The sequence below is a fragment of the Leptidea sinapis genome, chromosome 40 (assembly GCF_905404315.1).
Source record: "Leptidea sinapis chromosome 40, ilLepSina1.1, whole genome shotgun sequence".
Taxonomy (NCBI): domain Eukaryota; kingdom Metazoa; phylum Arthropoda; class Insecta; order Lepidoptera; family Pieridae; genus Leptidea; species Leptidea sinapis.
In genome coordinates this window covers 5077597-5103514 of record NC_066304.1, presented here as the reverse complement: position 1 = coordinate 5103514, position 25918 = coordinate 5077597, and the positions used below count along the sequence as shown (strand labels likewise).

Below are 25918 nucleotides of genomic sequence, written 5' to 3'. Positions count from 1 at the left end.
CCGTGGTGTCATTAAGAAAATCGTTTATGCTATAATAACCTTTTCCACACAAACGTTTTTTAACAATTCTTTTAAATTTCGAAACACATTTGTTTTACATGTGTACATTTTCTGGGATCATATTGTAGAAGCATATACGTCGTCCAAAAAAAGACTTACTAACTCGACCCAACCGAGTAGTAGGCATAACAAGTTTATGTTTGTTCCTCGTGTTAACATTATGAATGTCACAGTTTCTAGAAAATTCCTCAATGTGCTTATGAACATACAAAACATTATCAAAAATGTATTGAGAAGCAACAGTCAAAATGTTTATTTCTTTAAATTTTTCTCTTAATGATTCTGTAGGACCTAGGTTATAAATCGCGCGAATAGCCCTCTTCTCCAGCACAAAGATAGTATTAATATCGGCCGCACTGCCCCATAACAATATACCATAGAACATAATACTATGAAAATAACTAAAGTATACTAATCTCGCCGTATCTATGTCAGTTAACCGTCTGATTTTCTTAACCGCATATGCTGCAGGACTAAGCCTATTCGCCAATCCTTCAATATGGGGGCCCCACTGCAATTTAGAATCAAGAGTAATACCAAGAAATATAGCAGATTCCACTGGTTTTACCACCTCTCCATTTAACAAAATATTCGCATCTACATTTTTGACATTTGGCGCGGTGAATTTAATATATTTGGTTTTATGATTATTTAACAATAAGTTATTGGCGCTAAACCAGTACACGATGTCAGATAGAGCATTGTTTACTTCGTTATATAAAACTTGGCTTCGTTTCACTTTGAATATAAGTGAAGTGTCATCCGCAAACAATACCACCTTGTGTTTTTTTTCTACAAGGTTAGGTAGATCATTTATATAAATTAGGAAGAGGAAGGGTCCAAGAATAGACCCTTGTGGTACCCCCATACCGAGAGGAGTCCCAGGAGATCTCCTGCCATTCACCTCGACCCTCTGAATGGATATTGTTTTTAGGATTCCCTACCTTAAAAATGAAAAAACAGGAGCTTTATATGACTCGTCATTAATATGCCTTATATCACTGGCATTGTGTCTGGCAAGTTATCTCGAGCACGCGTAGAGGTATCGAGTTGAAATTAAAACGATATCTTCAAGTCTACAGTCTCCTGAAGCTGTGAAAAAAAATCAAACTTCTTAGTTAACGTTAAAAATGATACGGCCGTTAATACCGCAATAAAACGTATAGGTATTTTGACAACCTCGCGGGAGTAAAAAATTATAGGGTATTTTCCGTTGACAACGGAAACAATACAACTATGAAATTTGGCTAGTAGTAGCGTTTTATACTAACCCCCTTATTCATAATGGTCCGCTAACTTTAAACAGCTGCTAAGGAGTGTTTTTTCTCATTCTGACTCAGGTCAATAGAAGAAGACAGAGTGAGAATTAGCAATGCTTTAAGGTAGCAGACTATTATGAATAAGGGGGTAAAAGTATAGTGAAAACTAAGCATTTGTAATTAAATCAATAAATAACAGAGTCGGTAGAACGGCGGTCTAAATTTTGAATTGATTAACCATGTAATGTGGGGTGTCGTATGAAAGGGCTTCATTGGCCCAAGCTTACACAGATTTTTGATTATTGTATTCGATTTATGACTAAGAATGAAAAATCCTTAGATAATTTATACGTCTAGATAAATTATCTTGCTGTTAGACAATCATCAAAAACAGGCCAGGTTTAATTCAAATTTCAAATTCAAATTCATATATTTTTATTCAAAATAGGATTTAAAATCACTTATTGAACGTCAAAAACTACCACCCATTCAAAAGAGACTGCCTCAGACCTGAGAAGAATGGGCGTAAGAAACTCAGCGGGCTTTTTTTTAAATAAAATATGGATTATTAATTATTTGATAATACTTTAGTGTGCGTGACAAGCTACGTCTTACACTCGCTTTTACAGCTGTCATAATCTATCCAGACGTGTTAATGATCTAAGGGAAAATCCTTTTCCTTTATATAACAAAATAATATGTACAGTTTTTTATCTTGGTCAGATCTTAGGCAGCTTTGGAGTGTTGACTATCAGTTGTGATAAAACAAAGTTGTGTTCATTTGGATTCATTGTTTGTTTGTTTTTGCAGAGCTATATTTGAGTCAAGAGCGGCCGAACGTGGAATTTCAATACCTCGCGAAAAGTCCCAAACAGCGCTGACTAAAGTTGGTATGTTTTATGCATTACTACTAGCTGCCGGTTGGCATTTAATTATCCCTTGAGACGCTACATGCTCACTAAACTTTATTACATTACTAGCTGACCCAGAAAAAGTTGTATTGCCATATAAAGTAGTTAAAAAAATTCAAAAATTAAAATTTTTGGGGTATAATAAATAGATGCAACTCGTTCTCAGACCTACCAAATATAAATATATATACATATGTTCTATTGAACAGAATAATATAAAAATCGCGATACAAAAATAGTTGTAGATCGTAGAAATACGAAAATTTGAAGTTGTATGTATTTTTCAATGCTAAATCATAATAAAATAAAAATAAATGTTAAGGGGTGGGTCGCCCTTATCATTTAGGGGTATGAGATATAGATGTTGGCCTATTCTCAGACCTACCTGACACCCAAAATCTAATACAAATCGGTTAAGCCGTTTCGAAGGAGTTTCGTAATAAACACCGGGACACGAGTATTTTATATATTAGATACCTTAAATAATTTATTCGTCTAGATAAACTGTGACAGCTGTGAAAACGTCGAAAAAAATTGAGGTTAACGGTGAACAATGTAGGCACACTGACACAAAGTGACATACAAATCGCGAGTGTACCTTATCACGCACACTAAAGTAATAAATCCGTCCTGTTTTCATCGAAGTAAATGTCATATGCAATGAAATTTCATTGACTGTGATGATGAGTATCCATCCTAAGAGATTTCCTGTGTCCTACAGGCCTTTTGGCTTTGATTTAGCAAAGCTTTATATTTACAAAATAGACGGACAACTACGTGCGCGACCGTCTGACGGGGTGACAGACGGTGGCGGGGACAGGGTACTAAGATGTAAGCGGGTAGCGGGTTACGGAAGTCTCACGCGTTGCCCTTCCCCGCAACACCACCTACCTATAATTTGAACTTACAATATACTATCGTGTATACGAACAAAGCGTGCAAGAGAGAAAAACATCATAACGAAGATACAGCACGACAGAAAAGGAAAGCGAATCTATATTTACTATAACCGGTTTTGATTCATTGATTGTCAGCCACGCTTGGCATTAGATCCTTCGTATTTTGAATACAAAACCATCAAATCATTCATCGCATGTCAGGTCGTCTCTACGTTACTAGCCCTCCGAAATCGGCAAGTGCCCCAAGGGCTAAAAATTTTTCAGATACTCTAAAATCGAATGTGCCGTACGGCACACTATTCCCTCACCAAGTTCTAACCCTTATTGTGTTTATATGATGGTTTATTTAGCATAGTCTTATAGCTTGTTTCAATAGCTTTAGGATACATTCACTCAAATCATCCTAATTATAAGCAATCTATTACGTGCGTAAAATAATACGCATTGACAGAACGCTGCGCGCGCGCCAAAATCACGCCAATCTGAGGCATACCACGCGCAATCAGTTTCCCGGAACGGAAAGGCTAGATTCTGACACTATGGTTGTTATGAAGTTTTATAATATTTACTTTGTTGTTGATAGATTCGTCGGAAACCTGGCAACGGGAGCGAGCTGGTGTCGGAAATTGGCTTCATCTTTCGTATATTGCACGGAAGTTCTCGTCTTTTTATAGATTTTATCGACTCTTTTTCTTTATAACGGTAAGTTAAACTGCGATTTTAAATTTTGTAATTCGAATAATCATAAGATCTAAATTGCATTAAGCTTTTTTTAAATACTTAAATTGCATTGAGCACAAATTTTCAATTTAATGGAGTCTCCATTACATAAGCTTACTTGCTGAGAAAAAATATTTTAAACGAAATTGAATTTTACCTTTATAGGAGTGCTTGGTTCGATGATAAATCCTTTTTTGTAACGTGTTTGGCTGTACGACTGACTACTGAAAACTCTATTTCTTAAAAAAAAGCGATTCACTCGATTGTATGTAACGTGCATTGATTAATAGATTGACAGATGACAGCTACAATCTTGTATAAATCGGAGATAGCCGGAATCCACTACGTTCGAAGCAACTATTCATTTTCAAACTTAGCCGGATTATACTTCGTCGCCATATTGTAATTACTAATTCAAACTTATGTAAGTACTCTCTGCACGTTTCATACTAAACTAAATTTCACTTTTTACGTAGGCAGTCCTCTTATTATGCAGTACAATGTACATACTCTTTGTTTGACAGCCTCATTTGCAACCGCTACCACCCAAAGACTTTTTTAATCAAATCAATTGATCTCGTGAGGTGATCACTGACTATTACCTATGCTCTTTTGTAACACCAAAGGTATAAGAGCACTGCGGTCTAGATTTAGACTCTAGCGGCCTTACAAATAAACTTGGTATAAAGTTATAACTGATGATAACAAAGAAAATGCAAAATGTTTACAATATCGTTGACAACATTGTCAATACAATGATAATTCTGAAGTTTTCCGAATGACAAGCTGCCTTCCAAATAAACGCGGGAAACGTCTGAACAAACCATTCGTAAGCAAATTGTCTATTTGTAAACATTTTACATATTCTTGGTTTATGGTTGGTTATAACTTTATGCCAATTTTATTTGTAAGACCGTTAATCTTTTAATAATCAGATTTGCTGACGAGTGCAACGTAGGTATACATTTATATTTATGCCGTGTAATGGTATTGGTTTGTCATAGGTATTACTAATTATTATATTATTAAAAATATATATGTTAAGCTATAAAAATAATTTATTTATTTCAGGTTTTATCAGCATTGATAACTGGTATTTTTATTGGGCTGTCGCTCTCTGATGTGTTAATTGCAATCGAAAAGGATCAATCAACTAAGAAAATAATACTTGGGGAGGTGGGTTTATGTGAATTATTTGTTGTAGTGTCTATATAATAATATGTATTATGGCCGTTGGGCCAGTTAGCTCCTCGAATAGCGACCACGTACCGGAAAACGCAGTGTTGGTAGGCCTCCCACAACATGGACCGATGCTCAAGATCACCGGAATAGGTTGGAATGAGGGCAGCGCAGGACCGATCGTAATGGCGATCTTTGGGGGGAGGAATTTGTCCAGCAGTGGACGTCTTTCGGTTGATATGCTGATGATGATGTATATATATCTTTTTTAATATTTAAGAGGGGGCATATGGGCACAAGGTTCACGTTACCGGAAATGTTGAGGCAACCGCCCATGGATATCCCCAACAGCTGATACCGGCGACTTCGTTCACGTACACACATGACTAAACACGTAGTACTTATACAAATCTTTATTTCTTAAAACTTTATTAACTTCATATTAAATGAAGATATCGCTATATTTTATCAATTTATATGAAAATAATCTGATAGATAGTTAGCAACTGTAAGTAATCTACCAACTATTAAGTTAGCTAAAATAATGTTTATTTTTTATCTCCTGGGAAGGTTATAAAAATTTAATTAGTTATTCATTTTAAACTATTCTTTCAATTTGATTTCTGAACGACGCGACGGGGGATACATCAAAGGAAAAATGAAATTGATGTTTTATTTAATTCCGAGCATATTCATATTTATTCACCTTTTAAACCTTCTCTGGACTTCCACAATTAACTTAAGACGAAAATTAGCCAAATCAGTCAAGCGGTTCTCGAGTTTTAGCGAGACCAACGAACAGCAATTCATTTATATATATATAGATTATATAGTAGGTAATATTTCACTTATAGATAAACTGTGTCGTAGATTCTAGCCGATTCTAGCCTCATATCTTTCGTATGTTTTAGATTATGAATGTTGAATCACACGACCAAAAAACAACATTGGTGCTGCGATCTGACAGTTCCGTGGCTGCACAAACAATCGCTACCGCGTAAGTGGTTTTGAATGTTTGATATCTGTATTGTAGCTTTTTTTATTTAAATTGCGTTACGTGCTACTTAGTTACTTAACAAAATTGAAGTAGGTACTAAATTTTCAAATGCATCTCGTAAGGCATAGCCATGAACATCAGACGGGCAGACATTCAAAAAAAAATTTTCCCCCTAGTAATTCATTAATAGAATAGTATTCTTTTTCCAAAAGTAACTTTTTTAAAGAGCTTATGAAGGCTTTTAAGTGCTTTGGTAACTTATTATACATTTTAATTGACATTGAGTAGAAACCGCAAATGTTAATTTAGATTTAGTTTGCAGATGATTATTTTGTAGCGAGTTCTGCTGCCGGGGCGCGTCTATGATTTAGGTGTAAACATTTGGGTGTTTTCTTAGAAACTTACATATTTCGAGTATATTATATGCACGTATTTGTTCAATGATTCACCAACAGATTAACATCATTAATACAATGATCGAGCAAACAATTATTTTAAACAAGCTGGCACCCGCGACTTCGTCCGGGTACACACATGACTTAGCACGTAGTGCGTATAAATATAGATATCGCAATATATTCGCAAGGGCCAAGTGTCTTATTTATTACCAAACTAGTTGACCCGACAGACGTTGTTCTGTATATATATATATTTTTTTATGGAATAGGAGGACAAACGAGCGTACGGGTCACCTGTTGTTAAGTGATTGCAACACCAGAGGAATCACAGGAGCGTTGCCGGCCTTTAAGGAAGCTGTACGCGCTTTTTTTGAAGGTACCCATGTCGTATCGTCCCGGAAACACCGCACAAGGAAGTTCATTCCACAGCTTTGTAGTACGTGGAAGAAAGCTCCTTGTAAACCGCACTGTGGAGGACCGCCACACATCCAGATGGTGAGGATGATATCCTAACTTGTGGCGTGTCGTGCGAAGGTGGAATTCGGCGGCAGGAATTAGGTAAAACAGCTCTTTGGAACACTCCCCGTGATAAATGCGGTAGAAGACACACAATGAAGCGACGTCTCTACGCAACGCCAAGTGATCCAGCCGTTCACAGAGTACTGGGTCCCCGACAATTCGCGCTGCTCTGCGTTGCACGTGGTCAAATGGATCGAGCTGATACTGGGGTGCGCCAGACCAGAGATGACAGCAATACTCCATGTGTGGCCGGACCTGCGCTTTGTACAGCGCTAGAATGTGGGCCGGCTTGAAGTATTGCCGTGCTCTATTAATGACGCCCAGTTTCTTTGAAGCCAATTTGGCTTTGCCCTCCAGATGGCCACGGAATTGGCAATCGCTCGAGATTTCGAGACCCAGTATTCCGATACTAGGCGAGGCTTTTAGGGAAGTGTTGTCGAAGAGCGGTGATGCGACAAATGGGGTTTTTTTAGTGGTAAACGCGCAAACTTGAGTCTTCTGGGGGTTAAATTGGACAAGGTTCAATTTACCCCATTCCGCGACCTTCTCAAGAGAGGACTCGATAGAAGACACAAGTTTCTCCCGGTACTGGTCGACGATTTCCCGAGAGAGACGTGCATGGCCCGTGTATACGGCATCACCAGTGCTGACATCTGCATAGCAATGAATGTTGGAGGTGTCCAACATATCATTGATATGCAGAAGAAACAGCGTAGGAGATAGCATACAGCCTTGGGGCACTCCAGCATTCACGGGCTTCGGGTTCGAGCAATGTCCGTCGACAACGACCTGTATGCTGCGCCCAGTGAGGAAGCTGGAGGTCCACTTGGACAAGCTCTCGGGAAGCCCAAATGATGGAAGTTTAGAGAGGAGCGCCTTATGCCATACACGATCAAAGGCCTTCGCTATATCCAGGCTAACTGCCAGGCCTTCCCCCTTGCTTTCAATAGCCGCAGCCCATCTATGTGTTAGGTATACCAGAAGATCACCTGCCGACCGACCATGGCGAAACCCGTATTGTCGGTCGTTGATCAACTGGTGACCCTCTACGTGATCCAAGCCATTCCGCATTGTGCCCGTTGAAATCACCCAAGAGTACGATTTCAGCGGAGGGGATCTGTGCAAGCACGTCGTCAATTGCCGCTTGAACGCAGCCCATGAGATGATCGGTTTCTGCGTTACCACTATGGGACCTGTAGACACACGCATAGATGCGGACGCGGTCCTCTAAATCTACGCGGAGCCAGAGAGTGGACAGGTCCCTACCCTCAAAATTGCCGAGACGGCGACAGCAGATATCCTCTCTAACGTACACACATACCCCGGCATGAGGCAAAAAATTGTGCTCAATTTTGTACCCGGGGTACGTTAAATATGACGTATCGCTAGGTCGAGATATCTGCCTCGTTTGTCCTTGGTCATGCGCGGTACTGTGCCCTCCCCAGAATACGAAGGGCAGCCCGAGCTAGAGTGCTCGGGGAGGGATTCTCCGACTCTGGTAGAGCCGGTACCCTCCTGGGGTACTATCTCTTTAGGGACCGCTTTCATAATCTTTGTTGGGGAGGGGGGGGGGGGGGGGGGATTGGCCTCCGGTCCTCGACACTAACCTATGCGAAACATAGCGGCACTAGGCCGCTACTTCACGCCGGTATTCTGTGCGAGTGTGGTAATTAACCCGGACGAGTCTGGCCCGATTGTGCTGACGTCAAAAGATGGCTGCGTGACTCTCCCACTTCTGTATTCTATAATAAATAAAATAATGTTTTTATATGAATTTGTCAATAATATATCATAACATCAAAAATTACTTCGTAAAATATGCACCCTGCTGTCGTAATGAATTGTTTCACAGCAGAACTGTCAAACCGTGCGTCAATAAATTCTCTCATAGAAAATATGTCCATACAAAACAAATATTGAAAATAAAAATAATTATGGGTCCCAAATCGAAATAAAAACTATCCTATCTCTCAAGTTGGACCAAACTGCACTCCATGAAGTAATATCCCCATTTAAATCCGTTCATTAGTTTAGGAGTCCATCGCGGACAAACAACGTGTCACGTAATTTATATATATTAAGATTTACCATAGGGAGTGACAGTAACAGAACATATTGCAGCAACACTTAGTAAATGACATGAAGCTACAACAGTTCGTAAAGAGGCTTTGAGATGATAAGAAACTCCCAGCCAATCTTTTATAGTTATTTATGCAACTGTTGTGTAATAAATGTGGATTTATTACACAACAGTTGTTGTATTCATTACTGATTATATTCAAATAATCTAAGTATTAATGTATCAATTATTTATTTAAGTATAGTAATTTACATTTTGTATAGTGCAATAATTAAAATTCACTCGAATATTCAGCGTTTAAAATGAATCGCTCATTATTTGTAAACAAAACAATAAAAATATCGAAGAAAAATGGCGGGGATTCGAATAACCTACTTTTTTTATTCGGCGCGCGACGTTCTGGTAGTGTGGAACGCGTATAAACGAATATGTTCTTTTTTTGAAATTCATACAGATACCACGCATCGAGGAATAAGAACGTGGCTCTCTGTTGAAACTCTTTGCGCATGAAGGGATCGAAAAAAAAAACATAGGAGTGTTGTTATGAAATTCAGTACAACATTACAACAATCGTTTGGATGATGTAATGGTTATTAGAACATTGGGTGTTTTAATGTTGGCAGTAAGCTAACTGTTTCATAATCTTTAATAGAGGATTTAAAGCATTAGTGTAGATGAAATCATATAAAAACTTTACCTATTAAATATAATATTACACAATTTTAGGTGGCCTGCGCAGAGCCTGACAAGAACCCATGCATTATTATCTTCTATACTATACAATATGTTATGTTTTTAAGTGATAGCCCTCACTTCTACGATCAATACAGAAATAAAATTTGAAAAACGAAATTTTATGAACGATGCGGGATTCGAACCCATGACCTAAAAACCAAACATGTTTAGATTTACAAGAGCGACATCTCAAGTCAATTTCCTAATATGCAAATATTGGGGTTGAGCAGGTTATCAACTGTAAAGTAGATCCTGTAGGTGAAGCCACAACCCGAGAGTTGAACAAAGCAAACAGAATTTTGTAACGAGGCGGAACTAGAACGGTTTACTCAGTTGGTTAGAGCACCGGCACGGAACGCCGGAGGTCGTGGGTTCGAATCCCGCATCGTTCATAAAATTTTGTTTTTCAAATTTTATTTGTACTATACTATAGAAAGCATTCTTAGTCAAAGAAGTTTTAATTTTCTTGAATTTGTACTCAGTGAGGTCCTAGATACTGTAAGGTATTTTGTTGTAAAATTTAATACCAAGACCTACAAAGGAGCCCTTAATCCTAGCTTATCTATTATTTCTAGTTATGTCCTGTCCGAAACTGGTGCCACCGAAAAAGAAGTTAAAAATATGGAGTATACAGCACTGCCTCACACGGAAGTTAGTTTTGTAACACTTAATATTTACTGACGAATAGATAATCTGCAGTGTGTGCGTTATCTACTGTAACTACCGTGGCTGACTGTTTACGACTTATCAACAAAATCGGTTACAGTAACAATACAATCGCTTACCTTTTCTTTTTAGCTGTATCTCCGTTACAAATAGTATTTTCTTTAATTAACACGAGTGTTTTAGTGTTTTATTCAAATAAAACACTTTTAAAGGATTAAAACGCGTGAAATTGTAGCTGTTTTTTACAGTAGATTTTTGCGTAAAATTTACATTTTTATTTTAGTTAAACCGACGTTTCAAGACCTTTCCAGATCTCGTTTTCAGGGGGACTGCAGATGAAATGAGTCAAATATAGTATTTGGCAAAGTTGTCATTATGAAGTTTAGCGCCATTTATTGCCTCGGAGGTGGTATTTGCTGTAGACAGATGGTTTTTAGCAAAATTTACTGACAGTGTTCTCTTCTTTTTTGGTATGTGTAGTTGTGGGTTTTCATTTAGAGATTATTGGATGCCAGGTGTTAGATAACTTTACCGTCTTCTCTATTGAAATTTTGGTTTACTACAATAATAATAAAAAATAAACTTTTATGCAAAATCTAATGTAAAACAAAGTTGCAATTACACGCGTTTTAATCATTTAAAGAGTGTTTTAATTAAATCCGTTACAGATGTTTTTTTCAATCGCACGCTTTGTTTGTCTATAGTCTATACGCTAGTATATTGTAATTCTATGATTTTATTAATAGAACCATATTTTAAATTTATATTATTATAAATAATAACTCATAATAATAAAATAGAACTCACGAGGAGTTAGACACTATTTTTCTCTTACGTTTTTAGTAGTAATGGTAAGCCGGCTACATTATGGGTACCACAACGGCGCCTACATCTGCCGTGAAGCAGTAATGTGTAAACATAACTGTGTTTCGGTCTGAAGGGCGCCGTGGCTAGTTAAATAATTACTGAGCAATTGAGACTTAACTTCGTATGTTTCAAGGTGACGAGCGCAATTGTAGTACCGCTCAGAATTTTACGGTTTTTCAATAATCATGAATGGCACTGCATTATAATGGGCAAAGCGAATTAATTACCATCAGCTGAACGCGTCACTGGTCCTCGTCCCTTCTTTTCATAAAAAAAAAATAAACTTTATGAGAGAGGATGACAAACCATCGTACGGATCACTCGATGTTAAGAGATCACCGCTGCCCACATTTTCTTGCAATACCAGAGGAATCACAGGAACGTTACCAGCCTTCTAGAAGTATACGCTTTTTGAAACGCACCAATGTTGTAACTAATTCTAGCAGGGTTCATAAGATACATAATAGCTTTAAGGGTAAATGTATACACTTCTATAATAAAGTCCCAGCCACTGTTCAGGCATTATCTATAAATAAATTGAAATGTTTTATAAAAAAAATGGCTCTGTCGTAAATCCTATTACTCCACTGCTGGCTGTCTAAATGATCGGACAGCCTGGGACTAGATTATGATTATTTTATAGCGATAGAAATGACTGTACAATATTGTATATTTTTATTGAAAAGAGCGCAAAAAAAAGATTGCTGGGAGAGTTTCTTGCGCCGCTTCTTCTCTCTCAGATCGCCATTTGTTTTCGAAGCGGTAGTAGTATCTAGTAGGTATTAGAAATGACATTAAAAATAATTCTAAAGGAATCAATTTTGAGAAAATAAATGCCTTTTATGCCTTTTTATGCCCATGTCATGGAAACACCGCACATAGAAGCTCATTCCACAGCTTGGTCGTACTCAGAATGAAGTTCCATAACCTCCGCACTGTGGAGGAACGCCACACACCCAGATGGTTTGAATGATATAGCAAATTGTGCCGTAAATTATTTTACTATATTTTAGAGCATAACAGAATACCTGATCACGCGCGCTGTGGATTCTCCGCAACATTACGTGTTCAAATTCGCGTACGGAATGGACGTGACTTCGGGAAATGACAGCCTAACTGTAAGTTTACTTTATAAAATATATACATATACTAGTCGCCCGGCTAGACTAGACTAGTGGCCCCGATTTTGACTGATTTTTATAGTACTTATAAGGAATGAAATAAAATCTGACTCCTTGCGCTTTTTAATAGCAAAGTGTTGCAAATCAACTTTAGCTACGTTGTTTACCTAATTTTTATATTTTTTTTATAAAAATAAGGTACGAGACGAGCGGGACGTTCAGCTGATGCTAATTGATACGCCCTACCTATTACAATGCAGTGCCGCTCAGGATTATTTAAAAACCCAAAAATTAGGAGTGGCACTACAATTGCGCTCGTCACCTAGAGACATAAGAAAGTTAAGTCTCACTTGCCCAGTAATTTCACTAGCAACGGCGCCCTTCAGACCGAAACACAGTAATTTTTACACATTACTGCTTCTAATTAATTAATTATTACATTACATTATATATAACACAGCCCTACCCAACTCATTTCCATACATTTCATTACATTAAAATCTTATCAGTTTAATATTCTATTCGATATGTTTCAGATTAAAGTTTTGTATAGTCCACTACATTCTGATCACGGAGCAGCGGCGAGATCGCTGGCTCGTGTGTACATGGCACTCATCAGGTATTACACCGGTTCCTGGGACTCCACCATACAAGTCATTGACGATCCACTGGCACTGGATCTTACTCCAGTGAGTATTTCACATTCTGATCACAGAGGCAATCATTTAAATTATTTTATCTACACCCATGCTTTAAAACCTCCATTAAAGACTCTAAAACATTTAGCTTATTGCCAACATTAAATCATCCAAACGAGTGTTATACGAGTGAAATTCAGTACAACATTAAATCATCCGCTTTCATAATAACACTCCTTTGGATGATATTATGGTTACTAGGAGTTTTTTTAATGTTAGCAGTAAGCTAACTGTTTCAGAATCTTTTATAGAGGATTCATATTATGGGTGTAGATCAAGTCTTGTATGCAACTGTTGATAATTAGGTATTAAAACACTCATGTGATATTATTATCATACCATATAAACCCACATTCGTGTTTTAATACCCCTTATTAGACAACAGTTGTATAAATAACTAAAAACGTTCGTGAAACGTTATGAACTTTATTTGTCTAAAACAGCTTTACTCACGGTTTTTGGGAGTTGGTACCGACTAGTTCGCGATGATATGCCGTCACCCTGATGTAGGACCTCCCAATGGTCCGAAACTAGACGGTACCAACTCCGACAAACAGTGAGAAAGCCATTTTAGACAAATAGAGAGACGATCATGTTTTATAAAACTGTAGTTATTATTGCTGTACAGGAATTCCCAAGCGCGCTGTTGAGATTTTATTTAGTGCTTTTTTTGTACCGACCACTTTCAACTATAGAGAGGCGCAGGGTTTCTAAATTATTGCATTGTTTTCAGCCTACTTATGTAATTGGTTTCTTGTGTAAGAGATTGTTCTTGTACTCCCACGATATATACCCCATATAAAACACATTCACTATGCCAAATTGGCTTCACGTGGTTCTTCTTGAGTGACGACAATAGTCATTCAAAAACCCTTGCAAAACTCTAGCCTTGTTGTTGTAATTAATATCTATTAACAATGAACAATTTCGTTACTAATCGTCGAAGCATCGCGTAGGTTCTCAGTACTAACTTATCATGTAACTAACATTACTAATCTTTTCTATATATATAAAAGAGAATGTATGTTTGTATGTTCCCTAATAACTCCTAAACTATTCGACCGATCTCAATGAAATCTTTTGTAATAGATTCGTTGAAGCTCAAACAACGTTTGCCAGGTCAGCTAGTTCTAAATATTGCTGAACCCTTGGCAAATTTTAATTTATTTTATTAGCAATGTAAACGTGGGACCCACTGGGAATCGAACCCTAGACTCAATTTTATATTTGTCGCAGTAAGAGCTTGATCTGTACCTAGTACTTAGCAGGAAGGATTGATTAAATATTTATTGGAAAACTTGAACGTATTGGCAAGAAAAATGCAAAATGACTAAACCTCTTTTAAAAGTTGGTTTAATAATTGATTGCTAACCGAGGGTCGAAAGAATCATTTCCCGAGGTATTTAGACGCCCGAGCGCAGCGAGGCCGGCTATAGTCCGAGTAGGAAATGATTCTTTTACCCGTGTTAAACACTGTACTTTTCATTTCGAATATGAGGAAAATAAAACTAGTTGTTTGTCTAAACTATTTATTCATAATATATAATAATCTTAGTAACACCTATTTAAAACTAATTGTCAAATTAGGACAATTCGTGAAATTAAAAGTTACATTTTTGTTTGGAATGTTAATGGTCTTTGATACATTATGACAAATTTGGCTGTTCTAGATATCTGTAAAAGTATTTCTATATACTCTGGTATTTCATCAGACGATGGATTCCATGGCGGATACTCCCTGGAAGTTGTCGGCTGAGGCGAATTAGGGCGTATTTTTATAGTTTCAGTTAATTTGGTTTTAATTTTAGTTTTGGACTGAATCTTCAATGTAGCCTTCGGCGACTGTGCTGGATTTCCAGCCTTCATGTCTTTTTAACGTTGTCATGTTTGCCCCAGCATCGGCTAAAAGTGTTGCTGACGTTCGTCTATAACAATGTCTGGTATTTTGCTCACAGTTTGGTAAATTCAAATATGTTGCTATCTGCATCGACATACCTGAGATTTTATTTTTACCGATCACTTGTTTATAGTATTTTCCCTTCTGATAGTTGAGAAAAAAACAGTCCGTTTTTACATCACTAGGTCTCATTTTTTGATATTTCTTTACTATTTGTGCAAACTCTTCTTTTACTACAAACGAGCGCTCAATATTTGTTTTTGATTTAGTCAGTTTTACTAGTAATAATTGGCCTTGACTTTCAATGTCTTTAATTGTCAAATTTGTGAGTTCACTGCTTCTGCAAGCGCCGTTTATACCGAGTATCAATACCACCTGTGAAACACGTAATTTTTTAGTATTTGTGTAATAAATACGTTCATTTTTAGAATAAATACATAAATACTTACCTTCACTGCCAAATATATCTCGTCAGGAGCATCATTTTAAAAAAAAATCACTTCATGAGAGGTGAAAACCTTAGATTTCCTACTCTTGAACCCCTGCGACTGTCTTTTCAAAAATTATGTTAAATTATGGAATTTTTTCAAATTTACATTGTGTTTTACACTAAGTGTACTCTTGAGCATTGAATATCGGCTCCATAGCGTAGAAGGCTGTAGTTTGCTACACAGTCCATTAAAATATGTAAGAAATACACTTTCGGAAAACGATTTTCTATTCTTCTCTACTCGCCACTTCATAAAATCATTAAATGTGTTTATATATCTTTCTTTTGAGATTTCTGGCAAAAGATTTTCAATAACACAATTAGCCTCGTCTCTAATTGAATCTGGTGTTAACATTTCAGAATAGCTTGAACTCATTTTTAATATTCAAATCTTAGCATAAAAGATTATTACCTATTTTTTGAATTCTGTCACAGATACATTACAGATCAGTATCCCGCCAATTTATGTCGACTTTTTAAATTTTAAATATGGAACTCACCGCGATATTGTTGCGGCTTATTCCGTTCAAAGAAGTTTGCGCTAAGTTCACAGTGGCTGTTTAGAAAGACACGTGGCATTTCTTTCAATTAGTTTAGTTTTTTTTTACATAAATCTCTTCATAGCTGAAAGCAGTTCTATTTTTAAAGTTCATTCCGGCCCTTAGGTGGGAAGTAATTTGTATGAGTTTTTCCCTCTCTATGGAGGGAAGCAGCATTTTCCACCCAATAATCAGAATAATAATCAGACCAAAACAACATTACTTTCCGAGTACAAGAAATGAAAAGATATATACATATGTGCTATATAACTTTCAACAGTGGATGAAATTTGCCGAAAGCCCGCCGATATTCGTTCAGTTTTTACTGATATTGACAATATCACACATAGTCCTGATACCGTCTATGGAGAGTGGAATCAAAAGGCACATTCAGGTATTGATCTTAAAATTTAAATCTAAAACTGTTCCTCAAAAAATTACAACAAATTAATTTGCTTACCTTCTTTCGTGGGTTGATTAATATAATTTCAAATGCATTTTGAAATAAGTAGTTTTTATTGTTTTTACAGAAATAAAAATGTCAATTAACGCTGCTGCCTGATTGTATTTTATTAATCCTAGGATAAGGTAGATTTGCTGACTGTCATAACCATAATGCCTTAACCTATAATGCCTACTACTCGGCTAAGTCGAGTTAGTAGGTTTTTTGTGGGGCGATGTATATACTTTTACAACAAGATCCCAGAAAATGTTCAAAACAAAAGTATTACGATATTCTATAGTATATTATAAAGAATTGTTAAAAAATGTTTGTGTGGTAAAGGTTACCTACTATAACATAAATAAGTTTCTAAATGATACCACACATTGGGAATGAAGCGACCGATTAGCCTGAGCTATTAAATAATAAGTTTAATTGTATGATATTACTTAGGAACCATATTTTTTTATATTAAAAAAACCCGCTGAGGTTGTTGCGCCCGTTCTTCTCAGGTCTGCATTCATTTTGGAATGGGTGGTAGTTTTTGACTGTCAATAAGTGATATCACATCCCATTTTGAATAAAAATATTCGAATTTGACGATTGTAGTTAGTATACATAATATATTCATGGCAGATTTTTTAGTTTTAATATAATCTAAGTAATCTCTTTCAGTGTAACACATTAAACTTCTCGCCGTTGCGTTACTGGTTGTCAATGCTCATATGCGACCTCATTTTGTACTTGATTCTCATTTGTTTGATGATGGCTGCTATAGTCACAATTATGAGTCTTGTTGCACCGCTTTACTTTGGCTTGGAGGATTTCAGTAAGTTTCGCTTATCATATTTTATATTATACTAGCTGACCCGACAGACGTTGTTCTGTATATAATAAATAAAATAATGTTTTTATATGAATTTGTCAATAATATATCATAACATCAAAAATTACTTCGTAAAATATGCACCCTGCTGTCGTAATGAAATTGTTTCACAGCAGAACTGTCTAACCGTGCGTCAATAAATTCTCTCATAGAAATTATATATGGACTTTTAAACCTTCTCTGGACTTCCACAAATAATTCAAGACCTAAATTTGCCAAATCGGTCCAGCCGTTCTCGAGTTTTAGCGAGACTAACGAACAGCAATTCATTTTTATATATATATAGATATTGAAAAACAGGAATTGCTATACCCACGACACTGTCTTATTAATAAACGCAATGTCAAGTTACTCTAATTTTTCTTTTTTTTCAAGAATATGAAAATAAGGCACGAGACTAGAAGGACGATCATCTGATGGTAATTTATACACCCTGCCCATCAGAATGCAGCGTGGCTCAGGATTCTTGAAATACTCAAAAATTCTGAGCAGCACAACATTTGCGCTCGTCACCTTGAGACATAAGATGTTAAGTCTCATTTGCCCAGTAATTTCACTAGCTACGGCGACCTTCAGACCGAAACACAATAATGTTTACACATCACTGCTTCACGGTAGAAATGGGCGCCGTTGTGGTACCCATAATCAATCCTGTGCAAAGGAGCCTCCCGCACTGGATCCTATAAGCGAATTAAAGTGAATTCTAGTTCAAATCTAGCAAGTCATGGAACTAATTGTATAATTTTTTGCATTACAGTGGTTGTATTTTTAATGTTAGCTGTGTATGGTCTGGGTTGTATTCCGCAAGCGTATATTTTTAGCTTGGGCCCTCGTGCAGCGCTTAATTCAATGATATATATCATCGTTAATATTATATTTGGTAAGTTTGTTTTTATTATTCTATTTTAATTTGTTTTTGGCTCCGTTGTCGTAAACATCTTTTTTAGTAAAAATTTTCCTGACAAAAGATTGCATATGGCAAATTTACTGTGTAGCAGGGGGAATCCCTTTTTACTGGATCGTTTTTTACTTCATCTCACAGTAAATTTACTCTTATAAAGATAACAAATTTTTCAAGCCCTTGGAACGAAAGAACAATAAAAGATATTTGTTTAAAATGTAGTTATATATAGTAAATCTTTGCCCACATCGCAGTAAATAGACTTTTTGCCTCGTACAGATAATTGGTGATATCTCATGCCGGGTATAAAATTTCGAACCAACAAGACTTGAGCACCTTCAGCCGTTTTCCTCCTCATCTTCATTAGAACAGACTCTACCTTGAAGACCAGCAACAGCCTTATCCTATAGTCCTTATTACTGCAAATGTATTCACTTATTCAGGGCAGCTTTTTTAGGGTTCCTTTTCTAGTTTACTTTGCCTTTCAGTTTGCCCCTTTATATTATATTTTGCTCTTAATAGTGATTTCCATTATTATAACACCAGAAATAAGGGATTGCTTGTAACTATTATGAAGCCTACTAGAAAGTAGGCTTCATAAGATACATAATAACTTTAAGGGTAAATGTATACGCTTCTATAATGAAGTCCCAGCCACTGTTTAGGCATTATCTATAAATAAATTTAAACGTTTTTTAAAAATAGGCTCTTTCGTAAATCCTATCACTCCACTGCTGAATATCTAAATGATCGGATAGCCTGGGACTAGATTGTGATTATTTTATAGCGATAGAAATTACTGTACAATATTGCATATTTTTAATGAAAAGAGCGCAAAAAAAGAATGCTGGGAGAGTTTCTTGCGCCGGTTCTTCTCTCTCAGAGCGCCATTTGTTTCCGAAGCTCCGAAGCGGTAGTAGTATCTAGTAGTTATTAGAAATGACATCAAAAAGAATTCTAAAGGAATCAATTTTGAAAAAATAAATGCCTTTTATGCCTTTTATAAAATCTAGTCACTATTGTATTCGTAGTAGTAATATACACTAAGTAATTGTTATTTCGTTCAAATTGTAGGGGAAACAACAGTGATTGCCAAAATATTTTACGGGAACGCACTTGATTACGCACTCAATTTCCTAAGTTTCTCACCTCAATTCAACATGGGTTACGCTCTGGTGAAGATCAAAAAGACGTTTCTATACAATAGTGAATGCAATATTTTTCACTCGAAAAATTTGTGTTCGTCCAAAACACTTCATAAATGTTGCCGTAAGTAGGATTTTTTCCAATTTCGTACGACCTTAACTTTTTCCTTTACATTTTTATATAATGTATATTTGTATACTTTTCTCTTTTTCTAAATACTATAATAAAACTGCAGAGTCGGCGTGTCTGTCCATTGGATATTTTTTCTAAATAGGTACATAGTTGATAAAGGGAGTGTAGTTTTTCTGAACAGCTACAAAAAACATCCACGAAAGCCTTCATCGTAGCCAAGAGCAAGATTTAGGCATTTTTTGATTAAAGTGGGTTCATGAAGAAAATTTATATGTTTTTGTTTGCATGGTTAACATAAAAACATATGCATTCATACAAACTCACCCTAGATTACTTGAACTAAATCGCAGGCATATCTTGTAAATACATTTTTAAAGGTTTTATACATAAAGGTCTTCATTAATTCTTATAACTCAATAATAGATAATAAAAACTCAATAATAAAGTAAAATAAATTCCTTTTACGCCTTTTCCGAATCATGTAATTATAAATAATTTTCAGCGAAATGTGGCGTACTGCAGGCTTGCTTTATGAAAAAAAATTACCTGGCCAGCGGGTCAGGTCTGAGAATGGAGATCGTGGCTATGTTCACAATAGCCATTTTATTTATGACACTGTTGTTAATTTGGGAGTATCGATATGTTCAACGTTTCTTCTCGCTTATTATGTCCAAGTGGATGTTTCCAAAAGAGGAACAAATTGAGGCGGTCACACATGGAGTAGCGCAAGAAAGAATGGATGTCATGAGTAAGAAAAGAGAGATAAAATCCAACAACCCTCGGACTAGTAAGTTGTGTTTTTCAGATGTAATGTTTATACATATTCCTTAGATCATTTACAAGTCAAATCAAAGCAAAATCACTTTAATTCATGTAGGCCACGGAAATGACACTTATGATTGTCAAAAAAATATTTTTTCTTATTCAATCTACCGCTACTTCGTAAAGGGTTGAGCTAATGAGAAGAAGTAGCAAGAAACTCATGGCCACTCTTTTATATCAAGATTTATAAATCATTTCAATTACAATATAATATGTAAAGTGATGCAACAAACATACTCAAATGTCAAATTGTCAATGCCTTACACGAGTAGGTAAGTCAAAAAAGTAAATGTAAGTAAATTAATACAAAAGATAGATAGCTGCATCATCCACACACACCGTAAATATGTAAATAAAGGTATTCTGTGAGCAAAATCGATTATAATATATATATATATGTATATGTATATATTGTAATCGATTTTCCCATTCTGGACAGCCAGAATAAGCATGAAATACGTGACATTAATTATAATTTTCGATAAAACTTTAAAAGTTGATTTTTTCCGTAGAAATAAGGAAAGACACATTTGGTGAATATTTGCTGGCATGCGATGTGTCTCGAGTAAGAAGTGGTGTGTTCTATGTTATACGGCACCTGAGCTTCGGCATTGGCCGTGGTGAGGTGCTAGCAATATCTGGACAATATTATCGTGGACGCCAGAAGCTGTGTGAACTGGTTGCAGGTACTTATACGAATGAATTTCATTCGCAGCAAAATCATACATTAATCAATTTATTTTTCGGACTTAATCCAGACTTGTATTTGAGTTTCAGTCTGAAGGGCGCTCAAAGTGAAATTACTGGGCAAATTAGACTTAACATCTTATGTCTCAAGGTGACAAGCGCAATTGTAGTGCCGTTCAGAATTATTGGGTTTTCCAAGAATCCTGAGCAGGCACTGCATTGTAATGGGCAGGGCGTATCAATTACCGAACATCCTGCTCGTCTCGTCCGTCGTGTTGTCCTGTCTAGTGTTGACCAGAAGCAAGAAATTTCTACCCGTGATAGATTAAGCCATAAATTTTCTAGACTTAACATAAGTATATATATTATTATTATTATTAAACACTAGCTGACTCGGCAAACGTTGTTTTGCCATATAAAGTATAATTCACGCGATAGTTTTATAAGTAATAAAATATTGCTAAAATATTATAGCCTGTACATCATTTTGTTCTATTGTCAATAGTTTTTGGAGCGCACGCAAAAATAGGTTTTCGATTTTACACCTTGTGTTACAAAATAGCAATTTTATTACGGATCCCTAATTTTGAAAAAAAAACATAGCCTATAGCCTTCCTCGATAAATGGACTACCCAACACTGAAAGAATCATTCAAATCGGACCAGTAGTACCAGAGATTAGCGCGTTCAAACAAACAAACAAACACTGCTTATAATATTATACAACAACTTATAATATTATAGTATAGATAAATAAGTATAAAAAATATTTATATTTTCAGACGTTAATTTCAAGATACCTGTTTATATAACTTAATATGTCAGTGTCTTTTTCACTTGTCTAAACATTTCAATGCCAATTTGTTTCATTTTAGCTCTTTTTTTTTCATTTTTGATAGCACAATCATTTTGGCTGATGTTGCAGGTTATAGACTTCCCACGTCAGGAAACCTCTGGAGTATGTCAAAATGGAGTATCAACGTCGGCCCTTATATGGTAAGGTTTTACCTGAGCAAAAACTTCACTAATAAACCAAAACATAAATTAAAATAAGCGGACAGACAGATACATGAGTGATCCTATATTAGTTCAATAATTTTTCACTTTGACGTACGTAACCCTAAAACATATTTATACGTATGTTTGTAAGTATATATGATGCATATGAAATTTTTATTGTCAATATGATAATTTTGAATTCGATGTCAGCTATGACATCATCATAAATATTGGAAACGATGTCCGTACTGTGGTAATTATAAATCATAACTTTACACGTTGGCCATCTTAGATTTCAAATATTATCCCAAATTCTATCATCAAAATTTGAAAACCACATGTTAAGGAAAACATTGTTTTTTGTTGTAACGGCCCTCTTCGATTTGAAAACTTTTCCTAAATTCCTAACACTTTGAAACCTTCGAAGGTTATCATAAGTCGTATTTCTAACTGACAAGTTTTCCTACGCCGTCATACGTAGGTCGACCCAACATACATTCGTAAGGCGCTGGCTCAAGAACTCTTTAAAATTGCAGGATAAATAGTAGGTACCCTATGTCAATTTCTGTACTACCTTGACATGTGCATGCACAATATCGTGATAATCATTTGAGTATTTAAGGCGTGACAGCATAACAAACAAATTACTAAGGAAAGCAAAAAAATTTTTTGAGTACCCGAGGGCTTTTGATGGGCTATTTGTCCAAAGAATGTAAGAAAAGATTTCAGAGCATGATGCCTATAAGCTCTATACAATAACATAGTTTTAAGATTCTGATTTTTTCGTTCTTGTCTAGTTGTTGTATCTTTGTAACGTCTTGGATTTAAACTCTGTAATGTCATAATGTATTTAATAATAAATAAATTTTCATTAATATTCACCCTTAGGCCAGTTGTAAGGGTTGCTTCATAATTCCTATGGTTTTGCGGGTGACAGTGACTACTTAGGTACCTACTCATAAAAAAAAACACAAAATGGGGCTTCATGTATTATTAGGTCACAAAAAGGTGACAGGAGAGTGTCAGTCATTTTAACACCTACCTAGACAAGCCCTTTAGTAATCTTCATTACTTTTGACGCACTTGTAGTTACCAGAATTCGAAACCGGAACGCCTAACACGGTAGACAGGCACTGGGCTATATGGCTGTTTCCTAGCAGTGAAACTGTTTGCTCTTTCTGTGCAGTATAGTCGCCAGATAAGTCTGAGCTGTAAACACAAGTCTCTACCCCACTGGATGACAGTGACTGAAGGTTTAAAATTGATTGCTGTTCTCCGCGGCGTGCCGAAGGAGTACATCAAACCCGAAATAACAAATTACATAAACGCTCTTGGTAAGTCAAAAGAAAAAACTTCAATAATGAGCATGAATTTCAACTTGCCATCGTGATACAACTTGCTAACGAGTCACATCTACTGCAGGATCTTCTTACTGTCTTAGGGACTTGACAGGCAGTCAGTCTTGCGAGTAGAAGCCTTCTTGACACATGTTAGACTTCTATTCTTTTTTTATGCCACAGTAGGAGCGAGAAACAAACCCTATATTTTTTTTCATTTTTTTAAATGAAGGAGGTTGTAATATCAGCAAAATAATTATACTCAAATTAGTTATGGGTAATTGCGGCAATTTTTTATAGATAACCTAATACATTGCATACTCCCTCACAAACATTAAATATTAGTTTTATCAAAAGAACAGATGCCTGCAGAATCTAGCAGTGAGATCTTGTACTAGGACTTAGGTGACACCTAATTAAGTTTAATGATGAAATTGCTTTAAGGTCTAGCAAGGAACGCCCATACGATTATACAATATCTTGACTCCAATGAGAGGTCGCGTCTCAACTTCGTCTCGGCAGTGATCGGTGCTCCGCCCGTGGTTATCTTTGACGAGTGCACGGCCTACCAAAAGTACTCCGTCCAACGTGCCATGTACTCCATAATACATGACCTGAGGAAGAGTGGACACGCAATTTTAATATGTTCAAGCAGGTAAGTCTAACCTTAAACACTGTGCCACATGCACAACCGAAAAGATAAATGAACTTCGTTATATATGCTGTTTCCTAGTCGAATTGACGATAATTTCAATAGAATATGTACCGCAATTGTAATACAAAGTAGAAACATGATTGTTCTAGCACATTAACATATTTGTTTATATAAACTCAAACCGAAGAAGGTATCTAAACGCGTAATTTGCGGTTAAGTGTGTTTATACCTAAAAAATACAATAGTTAATTAATAGTTAAGAGTACAATAGTTGTATCAATCCACACAAATTATACTTAAATATAAATCTTAAAGGGTTATGCGAACACATATTAAACGTAGTTATCTATATATAACATTCCCAACGGAAGCCGACTTCTCGAAGACAGGATGATCCAGCCACCATCCCGTTCACGAACTTTACGCATGGTCTTGCCATCGCGTCGTCGCCTCGTCGTAATCACGACCATCATTTTAACTAAGCATTCGTACACAAACAATGAATTAAAGCTCTAAATGTGTTTCAGTGTTGAGAGTCACTTGCCAGTAACAAGCCGTCTCGCCATATTTATCGATGGTAAAATCTTCGACATAGATCACGTGGACAACCTGATCAATAGATACAGCGCCGCTGGCTACACGGTTGTGGTCCATCTAAAAGACGACGTAGACATCAAGAAGTTGTTCGCGAAATATTTTGAAGTGTTCCACGTAAATGACGTCACTGAGGTATAGTACACATAAATCAGCCTAGTTTAACAACGGAGTGCTGCAAGAAGAGTCTTAGCTATATAAAGCGATATGTGGGCCAATTAGAAATCTTTTAGAAATTTTAAAATCACCTTTTTTATTTTGGATAAAATAATTTTATTAAATATTTTCAAAGTACTCTCCACCAGCCTCTATACAAAAAAGAAGTCACACGGTGCTATATCAGGACTGCAAGGACCTATGACTTTGACCGGTGTGATGTCCAGGGAGATATTGTATATATTGCTGAGGGTGCGTTGTCATGGTGAAGCAATAACCCGCGAAGTATTCGGTCGCCTGTCACTCATGGCTGTTAAAACTTGTGGCAGACATTTTGTAGTATACCATTCGACGTTAATACAGCTTTGATTTTGTAATGGAAGCAACACTAAATACCCCGTCACACTGAAGAAACTTGCGATCTAAATTTTACCTGTGCTTCTCGATCGCTGCACTTTGGTAGGCGTTGATTCGTTTGAATTAGCCTGTGGACTAACGCTTTGTTGCGGCATCGTATTGATAAATCAGGATTTGTCACCCGTAACAATGTCGTAAACGCGCCGAAACAAACCTGATTTAAGTATAGGTATTGATGTCACACCACTATTCCAAACGGGCCAGTTTCTCAGTTTCGGTGAGGTTTTGCGGCACCCAGCGCGAAAGTATTCTTCGGACACGAATATGCTCGTGTAGAATCTTTTGAACGCTTCCCGATCCAATCTACAATATATGCTGAATTTCCTTGTATGAAGTATTCACAGCCGCCATTTCTTTTTCCATTCCCCAACGATAGACGGTCGGACGAACGGTAGAGGGTTGGTTTAGAAAAGCCTTTTTTCATAAACGCCATTTGAGTCGATCAAATGGCTCGTCTGGTTTAAGGCCACATTTGAAATCATAAAAAATCATCGCACGAAAATGTTCCCGACGAATATCCATTTTTCAATGAAACATGTTAATTCAATTATTTAGCTCTCTTAAAGTATGAAGGATTTGCAATTCGAACGATGGTATTTTTACTCATAAATACCTGTTTTTAAATAATTACAACTAGCCAGAGCTTCTTACATAAAAACATTGTTTCGCAAAACTTTCTGAGTTGCCTGGCACTTCAAGCCGGCCCCCAT

The 25918-nt window shown here is 36.4% G+C and overlaps 3 protein-coding genes across 3 annotated transcripts in view; 2 read left to right on the top strand and 1 right to left on the bottom strand.

The window, feature by feature from the left end:
- Positions 1-3834, top strand: part of LOC126976297 (ATP-binding cassette sub-family A member 17-like) — a 40738-nt gene extending 36904 nt beyond the window's left edge. The window contains exon 19 of the mRNA XM_050824567.1: positions 3713-3834. Within this exon, the coding sequence (XP_050680524.1) occupies positions 3713-3803 (91 nt within the window). The 3' untranslated portion in view covers positions 3804-3834. The remainder of the gene's footprint in view (positions 1-3712) is intronic.
- LOC126976405 (zinc finger protein OZF-like) overlaps positions 1-25918 on the bottom strand; it is a 132895-nt gene that overhangs the window by 28111 nt on the left and 78866 nt on the right. The gene's annotated exons all lie outside the window — the stretch shown is intronic.
- Positions 4945-23979, top strand: LOC126976396 (uncharacterized). The gene is made up of 14 exons (XM_050824706.1): positions 4945-5025; positions 5940-6025; positions 10333-10408; positions 12304-12408; positions 12948-13100; positions 16316-16429; positions 17153-17306; positions 18121-18243; positions 19339-19533; positions 20045-20329; positions 20877-21050; positions 21976-22046; positions 23241-23383; positions 23831-23979. Exons 2-13 carry the CDS (start codon positions 5943-5945, stop codon positions 23262-23264), a joined length of 1557 nt encoding a protein of 518 aa, XP_050680663.1. The 5' UTR covers positions 4945-5025; positions 5940-5942; the 3' UTR covers positions 23265-23383; positions 23831-23979.